The 14,752-nt window shown below is 38.9% G+C and overlaps 1 protein-coding gene across 5 annotated transcripts in view; it reads right to left on the minus strand.

The window, feature by feature from the left end:
• Positions 1-14,752, minus strand: part of LOC109690974 (carboxyl-terminal PDZ ligand of neuronal nitric oxide synthase protein) — a 295,255-nt gene that overhangs the window by 41,971 nt on the left and 238,532 nt on the right. For all 5 annotated transcript variants that reach the window (XM_074047630.1, XM_074047632.1, XM_074047631.1 and 2 more), the window contains exon 5: positions 7,527-7,635. In XM_074047630.1, the coding sequence (XP_073903731.1) occupies positions 7,527-7,635 (109 nt within the window). The remainder of the gene's footprint in view (positions 1-7,526; positions 7,636-14,752) is intronic.

Raw genomic sequence — 14,752 nt, forward strand, 5'->3', positions numbered from 1 at the left:
TCATGACCACATCCACAGGCCTTTGGAAATCAAAGTGAAGGTTTAAAGACTGAAGGCAGCCAGGTACAAAGCAGAGCCAACAAGTAGAATATTAACAAGGCAGCCTTTTCTAGCTTCAGTATCTGGCCACTGTCTGGTATTTGCTATATATATATATATAAAAGCATTTATACTGCATGATTTTTGTATGAATCCAGCTTAGTTTTACATAAGCCCCTGAAAGTGGCTGTGCCACATGGATCAAATCTTCCTGTCCAAAAGCCAACTTCTGTGAGCACCCAAAAGTATGTGTGGATTCTAAGTTATCAAGATTAGCCTGGATACAGTTGCTTTGATGTTTTTAAAGCTAGAAAAGAATATCTAACCTCAGAGTGGCTCTCAGTTGCAAATGGAGAACACTGAAGCTCATGGGAGTGCCAATTACAGGCAATTTTGTGAAAATAGCGCTGGAAAGAAGCTGCCTTAGAATTTCACACACTTAACCTCAACACATATGGTGATTCTTTAAACCATCTCCCTACTCATGTTGACATAACTCCCTCTCCTCAGTTCCCAGGACATCTCTTAACCCAAAACAGAAGCCAAGTCAAGAGCCAATGAATAGCTATTTTCTTTAGTATACCTAATGTGGGTTTCAACTAGATGCCTAGCAGGTGTCAATATTTGATGAATTGCTGCAACAACCATGGAAATAGCATCATATTCTCAGTGAGACTGGGCTGCCTATTCAAAAGCAGAAACAAGCTTTAGAAGATGGAAATCAAATGCTGAATTGTATACATCACTGGTCCACAGAAGAATCAGTCCACCATGATATTATTTCCTGTTCTCATGCTAAGTGACCCAGTTGTCTGGTTCTAAAAACTTGGGAATCTTTCTAGTGCTGTATACATGCAAAGAATGGTTATTAATAGTTTTATCCTGTTATTGATTTAATAAATAATCACAAGCACTGCTCTGGATTTCACTGTCCTTGGAAAAGCTCTACCCCGCAGCTATGGAGATGATAATGGAGCCCTCAAATGAGCAAGGAAAGCAGAGAATAAAAGCACAAAATGCAAGATGCACATGGAGATAACAATAAAGATAATGATGACATAAGAGGAGAAAAAGAAGAGTTGGACTGACTTCTGATGTATAACATTCTTTATTGGCCTACCAGCTCTCTCCTCTGCTCCCCCTTCACCTTCTGGGCACTAGAGATTTGTCTGCCAAGTGTTTCTGAGTTCAAGGGAAATTACTTCCATGAATTCAGGTGCAGAATAGCTCAGAGTTTATAATTCTTTTCATGTGTCACAGCAATAAAATACAGTACTCTTATCTTGAATTTAAGTACCACAGAATCTCAACAAAAACAAAACTAAATGTCATTTTTTTACCATGCTTTTTGAAAGGAACCTTAGTAAAGACTTAGCTTAGACTTCTCAAATGATTACACTGTGTAGAATTTGCAATGTGGAAGCATGAAAATATATTTACATTTGAGTGTCTACATACAGATATAGACAAGGTACTAAGGCTCTAAAATGATAGATGGGTTAGCTTTTTTTCCAAAAGGTTATTTAACAGACTTGATTATATAATTAGATGGAGGCAATACCTTGGACAACAGAAATTATTAAGATCAGGGAAAGTTTAGTTTTATAGTGGGTATGAATTTCAACACTAACAGGAAACAGCACATCACACAGTTCCCAATCAACTACTGGGTTTTTGCTTCTACTCTACTAGTCCACAAAACACAGTACCATAGAGAAAAAGGGCTGAGTTATAATCTCAGTGCTGTCAGTAACCAGATGAATGACTATTGCAACAGTTAACTCACCTTCCAAAGTGTTGAATTCTTCATCTATAATGCGAGAAATTAGTATGAGGTGAGCTTTTTGTGTGTGTGTCGGGGGGCGGGGGGGACAGTGCTGGGGCTTTAACCCAGGGCCTACATGTTTGTTAGGCAAGTACTCTACCACTGAGCTATACCTCCAGCCCAAAGATGAGTTTGGAGACCTATGATTTCTATATTTTGACTTTCTAACCCAACCCACCCAAACACTTGAGATATCAAAAACAAACAAACAAATAAAAAATAGTCTTTTGCCTTAAATTTAGAAGCTACTTCTACTTCATCTGTGCAATTTGACCCAGCAAATGACTTATTCTTTAGCACATGACTATCACCACCATTCAAAATCTACCACAAAGTCTAAAGGACAGATAAACTTCACAGGTCTGGCCCTCAATTTGTTGGTGAGAAAATTACAGGAAGAAATGAGTTTTCTAACCTAAACTAACTGAACCCGATTTCAGGCAAAATGTTAAGGAGCTGTATGTAGATAATGGGAGCTTCCTGCTGCTCCTGCTAATCGCCAACATCTCCCACAGTTTTGCATGAATAAGCACAGTCACTTCATCAGGGAAGACAGCCATACTCTCCTGGTGCTGGGAGAAAATATCAGGAGGGTGACACCTACTCCACAGGAGAGGTCAGAAGGCCAGGCAAGAGGTTTCTCAAGAGGCAAACAGCCTTGTAAATGAATACCATCATTATATCCCCAAGAAGGGGAAGGAGGCATGCTGGTATCTACAAGAGTCCCCAGGGAATGCTCTCAGCCCTCTTCCTAGTCTGAAGAGTTCTGGGGCCTCTCCACCATAATCCTGGCAATCCTTCCTAGGCATTCAGAATTTGCTTTTAAAAGATCAGATTAGTTCACACACAACAACTGGTACTCCTGAGATGACTTTCATCTTATTTAATGGCTGGAGAAACAAGTCAGAGAGGCTCCTGTATCTTTTATGTTTCCTGTAACATCCTGGACTGGGAAGCAGGGACCCTCATTCTATTCTCAGAAGTGTCATTGACTCACTGTGTGACCAAGGGTAATTTCCTACCCTGGGTCCTTTCTTTAACTATAAAATGGAGTCAATGTTGACTGCATGGAAAAGAGGGCAATATATGTCTAAGTGACTTGGGCCAGAGTTAAGGAGCTCTTTATACCCAAGTTGACTATAACAGAACCAGTTACAAATTGGTCTTGGAGAACAAAGCTAGTCCTTAATTATATAACTTCCTAATGAGCTAAGGACAATGGTATAATGCAGTGGTTAAGAGCGTGAGCTCCAGATTTCCCTTTCAGATTGAAAGGGAAACTACTTATAGCAGTTATTTTTTCACTTATAAATCTATGGTAAAGTAGTTTTGGTTTGATTTGGCTTGGTTTGGGTTTGGTTTCTTGCTGGTTTTGTTTTTGTTTTGCCAAGGATTCTGAAAAGAAGAAAGAGGACTTGTAAACTCCATAAAGTTTACTAATAAACATCTCCCTTTAGGTTATCGATGCTCCTTGACTGATGTTGGTACTATGTCTCCAATAAAAACCATTGTAAGTTGAAAAAAAAACAAAAAGAGTGTGAGTTCTAGTCACACTTCCTGGGTTCAGTTCTGACTGCACCATATATCATGAGTAATTATACAGGTTATGTTTCTTAGGGTTCCATGGTGCTCATCTATTAAATAAGAAGCATAATAGTTCCTACCTCAAAAAGCTACTGTGGGAACAAAATTAATCACACAAAGTTTAGAATAGTCTCGGCAGTATAGCAAGTAATCAGAACAGGTTAGCTATTATTGGACTTAATTTAGCTACAATTTAGATCATCTAGAACAGAAGAATGTATAGCATATTGAGGTTCAGAAATATTCTGTTATTTAGCTTCTGGTGAAAGCTCAACTGGAAAAACCCATGTCAAGGTTTAAGATGACTGTACATGTGAGTGACTAGAGAATGCTCTACAGGTACAGACTAATATTATGCTGGGAGCAAGGTGCAGAGATTCCATCTAATGGGAAGGTTGAGATACCTGACCCATATTCTCAACCAGAAGAGACCACCTTCTCCCCATGGTGAACTTTCTGCTAAGAGTGACAACTGCATAAGAGGCCTGTCATGACATATGCCATGGGCATACACACAGGGGCCTGATGTGATGTGAAAGAGTAGTAGCCAAAGCCATGGTACAGAGTGAGGTGCCATGGCTTTGGCTTTCTTACACTGTGATCAATATAAGCACTCTGGAAAACATCCAGGTTTGCTGGATTCCATTCAACAGTTTTCTCTCTTCGCCTCCAAAGATCCAGAAACACCCTTGCAAGATATTTCCTTAGATCTATCGTCCTTTTCTCCCTCACCTCCTAAATATGCCTATGATCTGCCAATTAAAACTCCTTTCCAAGCTAACTATTATCACCCAAAACCAGAAAAGCTTATAAAAAATAAATCACTATATTTGGAGGCTAACCAGGATGGTGTGCAAAACCTCACAGATGTGTTCCTCACCCCTCCCCCATTCTGTTTCCTTTGTGAAAAATTCATTTCTCTTTCTTGGCTTGGAACCTGGCCCTCCCACCTATAGTTCGGCAGCAACAGAGCTCACAGCCCAAGCTGTCTGGAAACAATTCTCTTGGTTACATAGCTGCAGGCCAGTACAGGGCCTGAGAACCAACCCCATGAAGAACTATAGACTCAGTAGGTGAGGGTGAAAGGATTACAAAAAAACAGAAGAGCCAGAGGTCAGAATTAGTTCTGAGAGCTATGAAACAGGGAAAATCTGATGTGAGAGGTTCTAGATGACTCTTCCTAGGGCAGCAGGAACTCTGCCTTACTTCAAAGTTGTAGGTGGGCACTGTTTTCAGACTCAGGTTATGGCAGACAGTTTTCCTACCATGTCTGTATTGCTATACTAGATCCAAAGGCAAGGCAAATATAATAAATGGTCCCCTTTAACCTAGGTTTCTTGCTCAAAATTCTTTCATTCTGTGTGTCTCCCTGGTTCTAGCCAATGCCATTTTATGGGAAGTTGGTAAGGCCTTTAAACACTCTAAGCCTCAATTTACTCATCTATAAAACTGAGGGTGAAAATTACTTGTCTTACTTTCTTTACTTATGCATTATACAGATAAAGTAAGATGAACTATTAAAGCACTTGGTAAATAATTATGTGTTATTTGTAAGTAATAGATGCTAAAATTGTAGATAGTCTATGTACAGAACTACAGTCAGAAGCACAGTCAAGGACTCAAAATGAATTAGAATTTTACTTGTTAGTTGTATTGTCAAATGTGATCCAGTTCATAATGCTCAGGAACACTTTTAATTTCCTTTTATCTCTTCCCCAGACCCTCTAAATCTCAGGGCTGAATAAGAGCTTTCATTCTCCCAAGCCCTAAACTCTTGCATCTCTTAGCTCCTATAACTTATCTTTCTCTCCCTATTCTTACTCCTGTTTCTATCAGTTCTATAATATGCAACTAAACCTAGCCTTTCATCTTTTTTCAGAGGTACTGGTGCTCTCTCCCTTAGCCATACCTCCATTTCTTTTTTGCTTTTAGTTATTTTTCAAATAAGGTATCATGCTTTTGCCTAAGGCTGGCCTCAGACCACAATCCTTCTACATAGCTGGAGTGATAGATGTGCACCACCACACCTGGCTTGTTTTTTGAGATAGGGTCCCACTTTTTTTTCAGAACTTGAACTCAGGACCTCTCATTTACCAAGAAGGCTCTTGGTAACTTGGAACTCAGGACCCAGAATTTGAACTCAGGATCTCTCATTTACCAAGTAGGCTTTTTACCATTTGAGCCATACCTCCAGCCCTTTTATTGCTTTAGCTTGTTTTTCAGATGGGGTCTCCTGCTTTTGCCTGTGCTGGTCTTGGACTGGGATCCTCCTACCTCTGTCTCCCTAGTAGCTGGGATTATAGTTGTGCACCATCAGGTCCAGCCCACTTAATTTTTTTTTAAACTACACCATCATCTAGAAGTGAAGTCTGGCAATTTACTCCCTTTTTACTCCCATATTTCCAATTCTAGCACTTTCTATCTAATTCTATAATTTGTATTTACAAAGCCTGAGAACTGGAGATGTACCTCAATGGTAGAAAGTGTCTTATAGAGAATATGCAGGACCCTGGGCTCCATCTCCAGCATAACCAAAGAATTGATTTAAAAAATAATAAAAGATCTAAGAATAGGATAAGGGCATAAGTCTCCTTAGAGGAAGAGGCTAGCTAGCAAAGCATAATTCTCTTTGTGGGGGACAGGGTACATATATACAGCCAGACTTAATAATTATTGACTCTACAATGGTATAAAAGGCAGAAACATTCAGTAGAAATTATACTTGGAATTTTGATCTTTTTCACAGGCTAGTGATATGAAGTATGAAGTGTTCACGATGCTAGTCAGTGGCAGTGAGCTTCAGCTCCCAATTAGTCACACGATCAGGAGGGGAAACACCCATTCTTTACAGCATACTTTGTTGCTAGCTACAATGTTCACTAGGTTGGGTACATTAAATGCATTTCAATTTATGCTATTTTCAATTTAAGTTGGGTTCACTGGGACATAATCTTATTAAGTCAAGGGGCATCTATATTAGCAAATCTTGACCCTATTATGTAGTATTCTTATTATTCCCACTCGACAATGATAAGTTACCTATAAATCTATTAAAGATGTCTTAAGGCATAAGATGTCATGTGGAATCAAAGGAGGAATATGAAAGAAGAGGTAACAAGTCCTCACAAGAAGCCACACTTTGTGGTTTGTCTCTAGAATAATAGATCTGGAAGGACCCTTATAGGCATCAATACACTACTTTCCAAAATTTCTCTTACAAATATTTACACACAGTACATGGAAGAAATATGGTTTTACGGTCATCCATGTCAGTTTGAAAAATGCTGGGTTCAGCAAAGTTAAAGAGATTTCTTAACTTCAGAACTTCTCAGCAACTTATATAAGGTAGTTTTAACATGGAACATTTTGAATGATAAATGTTTTAGATAATACATTTTAGGAAATGTGAATTTTGACTATCCTCATTATATACAAGGAAGCTAAGACTCATAGTGAGGTAGCAACCTACATAACATCATTCAGGATCCCACTGGAGAAATGGTGCTAAATCCTAGGTTTCATAACCCACAGGGAGGTATCCGATACCCTAACTTTTGTGTGTCAGGCTCCTGGAGGAATGATAGAGAGGGATGATGGCTCTATAGAATTATAAAAGTTGCATTTACTCAAGTATCAAGGTTGCCATACCAAAATAATTAGCCAGGACAACTAATGTCATACCCTAAATCTAAGCTAGATTCCACATGTCATGATTTGAAGTCCACTGATAAATATATTGGATTATGATGAAGGGTCCCCTTAGTAAACAGCAATGCTTTTTTCTAATGCGTGCTAAAGTGAGCAACATTCTTGGTGCTGTCTACCTATTCCTTTCTCAGAGCATTTTACCCAATGATTAATCTCTCTTCAATAGTCCGTATGTAACTGAGTACAAAGTTTAGATGAAACTAAAAGAGAATTTCATTATATAGGAGCAACAACAGAGTACTAAAATAGTTCCCCCATGTTTGGCATTAAAATGCCACTTCCACGTCTTCACTATGGAAACAGGTCAATGTTAGGGGTGCCCTGGGTCCATTAGAGAAAAATAATAGATAAACAATGACTGTTCCTTTACCTTCTTCTTGGATTTAAAGACGTTACACCTGAAGATGTTACTGGCACCATCTCTAGCAATATAGCTGAAAATCTTCAAGTCTTGGGAATCATGAGAGACGTAGAAAATCCTAGGAGAAGAGCAACAGAAAAATATACTGAGGTTCAAATCTCCAACAAGAAACATCTGATTAAGAAAAGGCAGAAAACAGGGCTTACTAAAGCGAAGTTATTAAAGAAAGTCTTCTATCTCTGGGATCAAAAAATCATAATGCAGGAGGCACTTTCAAAAGGCTTCACAAATACAGATGCTCCTGTGAGTAACTTCATTATTTGGGTGAGTAGATCTGGATAGGATGTGGAACCCACAATATTATTAGCTATCTCTTGGGGCAACAAACCTGTCCTGGTAACTTCTGTGTTAGAAGGGAAAATTGTTCCCATCCTTATCAGAGAAACACATCTGCCTCTAACCCAGGAAAATGTATAAAAGTTTCCTGATGCCTGTTTATGATTACTTCCAAATAAGGAGCCTGGGGGAGCCAGCAATGCTAATCATGTTGATAAAACTAAGTCACTCTTTTACATTATCATAGGTCCTTGGTGATTGTGACCAAGGAGGTGGTTCTATCCCCCTCTGTCAGGACCATGGCTTCCATGAATTTCACTCCATGAGTCAACCAGTGCTCTGAGAGCATGAGTGCATCTGGTGTTCTTCTAGCAACTAGGCACACAGTGGAACAGGACAAAGCCCTGAGCTCACAGAACTTACGTGCAGATGTCAATACATGATTAATAAATAAGTGCCATGAAGAAAAATCAGGCAAAATAAGGGACAGAGCATGATGGAGGTTGGTGTTTAAGACAACCATCTCACAGACCTGAGTGATATGTGGGAGCCATTCACAGAGATTGCTGGGCAAAAGCACTGCAGGAAGAGGGAACAGAAAGATTACAAGACCTGCAGTGTGCAGAAGAGGCTAGAAGGGCTTGAGAAATGGTCAGTGTGGCGTGGTTATGGTCAGTAACCTTTTACTGAATTGATCAGAGACTTGAAGGCCTTGAAGGTTATGGCTTGTGTTCTAAAAGAAATGAGAAACAAGGGCTGGCTTCTTTGTGCTTCCTTAGAACCAAAGTATCCTTTTGGTGGCTTGGGATATAACAAAGTAAGGACAAGGGTGAAGGCAGAAGGAAAAAGGGGAAAATTATAAGGAAGTCCATAAGTGGCCAAGTCTTAAATGGGTCTAAAACAGGGCACCATCAGAATCACCAGGTCTGGCTGCTGTGAGCATAAGATGGGCAGGGAGATGGAGAGGATTGCTAGTGAATTAGTTTTGGGTGAAACAGAGACTGTTGCTCTTGATGACCACCACTGGAGTCACATCCTTTTCACAAAACATTTTTTTTTCCTCAACAACAACACTGGTAACTTTCCTCCAAGGTTTTAAAATATAAGTATTGTATAGGAGAAAGAGAATAAGATTTAGAGTCTACAACTGTATAACTTTACTATTTACTACAAGGTAAGCCACATAACCATTCAGAGGCTCAGTTGTGTTACCTATAAAATGGAGCTGTTAGTTGAAACATCTCACAAGGTTATTGTGAAGATGGAAAGTGTCTTCTTATTTTTCTTTATGCAGGCAGCCTCTAACTAGTCTAGTAGCCAAAATTCTCCCTAGAAGCCTGGGAAGGACATTCAAAAGAAAAGTTGGCACAGGGTAAAAACCCAAGTTCACTTTAAGGACCACCATTCCCTTGCTAACTTTTGCCAGAAGTCATTTCAGATTCTGATCTTGCTTCCAAAAAGTGTCTTGGTCAATTCTCACAATTTTTGCCATAAGTACCAACATTCACAGAAGTTAATAACATGTCTACCACCTTCAAATGATCCTAAAATAGAAAATGTGGCTTCCAAGAAAGCTAATCTAGTTATCGGGCCACCACAGTCCTCAGCTTCTAATAATGCCGAATAATCTTCCTATCAAAGGGACGAGCTAACAAGTATATCTCAGCATTTCCTGCCTCAACCCTAGGGCCATAGGAACATCTCCCAGACATCCCTCCTGATTGTCTCTCAAACTTCTCAAGTTCATCAGGCCCCCACCTGAATTCACTATCATCCCCTTAACTCTCCAAGCCAATGTGGTCTTCCCTCTCTTGAGCCGCATCCTGATAAGGAGGCACTGTATGCACTTAAGTCAGAAATCCAGGTGACATCCTTGATTCATTCCCCCATGGTTCCTGGATACTGACCACTAGTGACCGAATTCCTGCAGTTTACCTCTCTGCTATGTCTCTGGCATGCATTTTTTTCTTCAACTCCATGGTGATGCCCTCATTCTCATTTTCACCTGGATTTTTGCAACATCCTCTACCTGCTGTGTCTTTCTGCTTCCTAACTCACCAATTGACAACCCATTCTCTACAGTGCTAGGAAAGTGGTATTTTTAAAAACACAAATTACACCCTATCATCTTCCACCTAAAACCATCCCAAGCCTTCCTACTGCCTTTTTTTTTTTTAACAAAAAATAGCTCTTCACAGCTTTGCCTTTATTTATTTTTATTTCATTACTCATATGTGCATACAAGGCTTGGGTCATTTCTCCCCGCTGCCCCCACCCCCTCCCTTACCACCGACTCCGCCCCCTCCCTCTCCCCCCCACCCCCTCAATACCCAGCAGAAACTATTTTGCCCTTATTTCTAATTTTGTTGTAGAGAGAGTATAAGCAATAATAGGAAGGAACAAGGGTTTTTGCTGGTTGAGATAAGGATAGCTATACAGGGAGTTGACTCACATTGATTTCCTGTGCTTTTGTGTTACCTTCTAGGTTAATTCTTTTTGATCTCACCTTTTCTCTAGTTCCTGGTACCCTTTTCCTATCGGCCTCAGTTGCTTTTAAGGTATCTGCTTTAGTTTCTCTGCATTAAGGGCAACAAATGCTAGCTAATTTTTTAGGTGTCTTACCTATCTTCACCCCTCCCTTGTGTGCTCTCGCTTTTATCATGTGCTCAAAGTCCAATCCCATTGTTGTGTTTGCCCTTGATCTAATGTCCACATATGAGGGAGAACATATGATTTTTGGTCTTTTGGGCCAGGCTAACCTCACTCAGAATTATGTTCTCCAATTCCATCCATTTACCAGCGAATGATAACATTTCGCTCTTCTTCATGGCTGCATAAAATTCCATTGTGTATAGATACCACATTTTCTTATTCCATTCGTCGGTGGTGGGGCATCTTGGCTGTTTCCATAACTTGGCTATTGTGAATAGTGCCGCAATAAACATGGGTGTGCAGGTGCCTCTGGAGTAACCTATGTCACAGTCTTTTGGGTATATCCCCAAGAGTGGTATTGCTGGATCAAATAGTAGATCAATGTCTAGCTTTTTGAGTAGCCTCCAAATTTTTGTACAGAGTGGTTGTACTAGTTTACATTCCCACCAAAAGTGTAAGAGGATTCCTTTTTCCCCGCATCCTCGCCAACACCTGTTGTTGGTGGTGTTGCTGATGATGGCTATTCTAACAGGGGTGAGGTAGAATCTTAGTGTGGTTTTAATTTGCATTTCCTTTATTGCTAGAGATGGTGAGCATTTTTTCATGTGTTTTTTTTAGCCATTTGAATTTCTTCTTTTGAGAAAGTTCTGTTTAGTTCACTTGCCCATTTCTTTATTGGTTCATTAGTTTTGGGAGAATTTAGTTTTTTAAGTTCCCTATATATTCTGGTTATCAGTCCTTTGTCTGATGTATAGTTGGCAAATATTTTCTCCCACTCTGTGGGTGTTCTCTTCAGTTTAGAGACCATTTCTTTTGATGAACAGAAGCTTTTTAGCTTTATGAAGTCCCATTTATCTATGCTATCTCTTAGTTGCTGTGCTGCTGGGGTTTCGTTGAGAAAGTTCTTACCTATACCTACTAACTCCAGAGTAGTTCCTACTCTTTCCTGTATCAACTTTAGAGTTTGTGGTCTGATATTTAGATCCTTGATCCATTTTGAGTTAATATTGGTATAGGGTGATATACATGGATCTAGTTTCAGTTTTTTGCAGACTGCTAACCAGTTTTCCCAGCAGTTTTTGTTGAAGAGGCTGTCTTTTCTCCATAGTATACTTTTAGTGCCGTTGTCAAAGACAAGTTGGTTATAGTTGTGTGGCTTCATATCTGGGTCCTCTATTCTGTTCCACTGGTCTTCATGTCTGTTTTTGTGCCAGTACCATGCTGTTTTTATTGCTATTACTTTGTAATATAGTTTGAAGTCAGGTATTGTGATACCTCCTGCATTGTTCTTTTGACTGAGTATTGCCTTGGCTGTTCGTGGCCTCTTGTGTTTCCATATAAATTTAACTGTGGATTTTTCAATCTCTTTGATGAATATCATTGGGATTTTGATGGGAATTGCATTAAACATGTAGATTGCTTTTGGGAGTATTGACATTTTTACTATGTTGATTCTACCAATCCATGAGCATGGGAGATCTCTCCACTTTGTATTGTCTTCCTCAATCTCTTTCTTCAGGAGTCTATAGTTTTCCTTGTAGAGGTCATTCACATCCTTTGTTAAGTTTAGACCTAGGTATTTGATTTTTTTTGAGGCTATTGTAAATGGAATTGTTTTCATATATTCTTTTTCAGTTTGCTCATTATAAGTGTATAGAAATGCTAATGATTTTTCTATGTTGATTTTATATCCTGCTACCTTGTGATAGCTATTGATGATATCTAGAAGCTTCTGAGTAGAGTTTTTTGGGTCTTTAAGGTATAGGATCATATCGTCTGCAAATAGGGATATTTTGACAGTTTCTTCACCTATTTGTATTCCTTTTATTCCTTCTTCTTGCCTAATTGCTCTGGCTAGGAATTCCAGTACTATGTTGAATAGGAGTGGGGATAGTGGGCATCCTTGTCTGGTTCCTGATTTTAGAGGGAATGGTTTCAGTTTTTCTCCATTAAGTATAATGCTGGCTGTAGGTTTGTCATATATAGCTTTTATAATGTTGAGGAACTTTCCTTCTATTCCTAGTTTTCTTAGAGCTTTTAGCATGAAATTGTGTTGGATCTTATCAAAGGCTTTTTCTGCATCTCTTGAGATGATCAAGTGGTTTTTGTCTTTGCTTCTGTTGATGTGGTTTATTACGTTTATTGATTTTCGTATGTTGAACCACCCCTGCATCCCTGGGATGAAGCCTACTTGGTCGTGGTGAATAATCTTTTTGATGTGTTGTTGAATTCGGTTTGCCATTATTTCGTTGAGGATTTTTGCGTCAATGTTCATTAAGGAGATTGGCCTATACTTCTCCTTTTTGGAGGTGTCTTTGCCTGGTTTTGGGATAAGTGTAATACTGGCTTCATAAAATGTGTTCGGCAGTTTTCCTTCCCTTTCTATTTCGTGGAACAGGTTAAGGAGGGTTGGTATCAGTTCTTCTTTAAAGGTCTGATAGAATTCAGCAGAGAATCCATCAGGCCCTGGACTTTTCTTTTTGGGGAGACTCTTGATTGATGCTTCAATTTCATTTTGTGTTATAGGTCTATTCAGGTGATTAATTTCCTCTTGGTTCAGTTTTGGATGATCATATGTATCTAGAAATCTGTCCATTTCTTTAAGATTTTCAAATTTATTTGAATATAGGTTCTCAAAGTAGTCTCTGATGATTTCCTGGACTTCCATGGTGTTTGTTGTTATCTCCCCTTTTGTATTCCTTATTCTACTAATTTGGGTTTTTTCTCTCCTCATTTTAGTCAGGTTTGCCAGGGGTCTATCGATCTTGTTTATTTTTTCAAAGAACTAACTTTTTGTTTCATTAATTCTTTGTATGGTTTTTTTTGGTTTCTATTTCGTTGATTTCAGCTCTTATTTTTATTATTTCTCTCCTTCTATTTGTTTTGGGATTTGCTTGTTCTTGTTTTTCTAGGAGTTTGAGATGTATCATTAGGTCATTGATTTGGGATCTTTCAGTCTTTTTAATATATGCACTTATGGCTATAAACTTTCCTCTCAGGACTGCCTTAGCTGTGTCCCATAGGTTCCAGTAGGTTGTGTTTTCATTTTCATTGACTTCCAGGAACTTTTTAATTTCCTCTTTTATTTCATCAATGACCCATTGTTCATTAAGTAATGAGTTATTTAGTTTCCAGCTGTTTGCATGGTTTTTGTCTTTACTTTTGTTGTTGAGTTCTACTTTTACTGCATTGTGATCAGATAGTATGCATGGTATAATTTCTATTTTCTTATATTTGCTGAGACTTGCTTTGTGCCCTAGGACATGATCTATTTTGGAGAAGGTTCCATGGGCTGCTGAGAAGAATGTATACTGTGTAGAAGTTGGATGAAATGTTCTGTAGACATCAATTAGGTCCATTTGATCTATTGCATATTTTAGATCTTGATTTCTTTATTGATTTTTTGTTTGGATGAACTATCTATTGATGATAATGGGGTGTTAAAGTCTCCCACAACCACTGTGTTGGCGTTTATATATGCTTTTAGGTCTTTCAGGGTATGTTTGATGAAATTGGGTGCGTTGACATTGGGTGCATACAGGTTGATAATTATTATTTCCTTTTGGTCTATTTCCCCTTTTATTAGTATGGAATGTCCTTCTGTATCTCGTTTGATCAATGTAGGTTTGAAGTCTACTTTGTCAGAGATAAGTATTGCTACTCCTGCCTGTTTTTGGGGGCCATTGGCTTGGTAAATCTTCTTCCAGTCTTTCATCCTAAGCCTATGCTTATTTCTGTCAGTGAGATGGTTCTCCTGTAAGCAACAAATTGTTGGATCTTCCTTTTTAATCCATTTCGTCAAGCGGTGCCTTTTAATGGATGAATTAAGTCCATTAACATTAAGCGTTAGTACTGATAGGTATGTGGTGATTCCTGTCATTTATTTGTCTTAGTTGTTTGAAGGTTTGATTGTGTGTACCTAAGTTGAGGTTACTCTCTACTTTCTTGCTTTTTCTTTTCCTGTGGTTTGGTGCTGCCTGTCTTTTCATGGTTAAGTTGGGTTTCACTTTCTGTGTGCAGAATCCCTTGCAGAATCTTTTGTAGTGGTGGCTCTGTGGTCACATATTGTTTTAGTTTCTGCTTATCATGGAAGACTTTTATTGCTCCATCTATTTTGAATGATAGTTTTTCTGGGTAGAGTATCCTGGGGTTGAAGTTATTTTCATTCAGTGCCCAGAAGATCTCACACCACGCTCTTCTTGCTTTTAATGTTTCTGTTGAGAAGTCTGCTGTGATTTTGATGGGTT

Source organism: Castor canadensis, chromosome 11, assembly GCF_047511655.1.
Source record: "Castor canadensis chromosome 11, mCasCan1.hap1v2, whole genome shotgun sequence".
Lineage (NCBI taxonomy): Eukaryota > Metazoa > Chordata > Mammalia > Rodentia > Castoridae > Castor > Castor canadensis.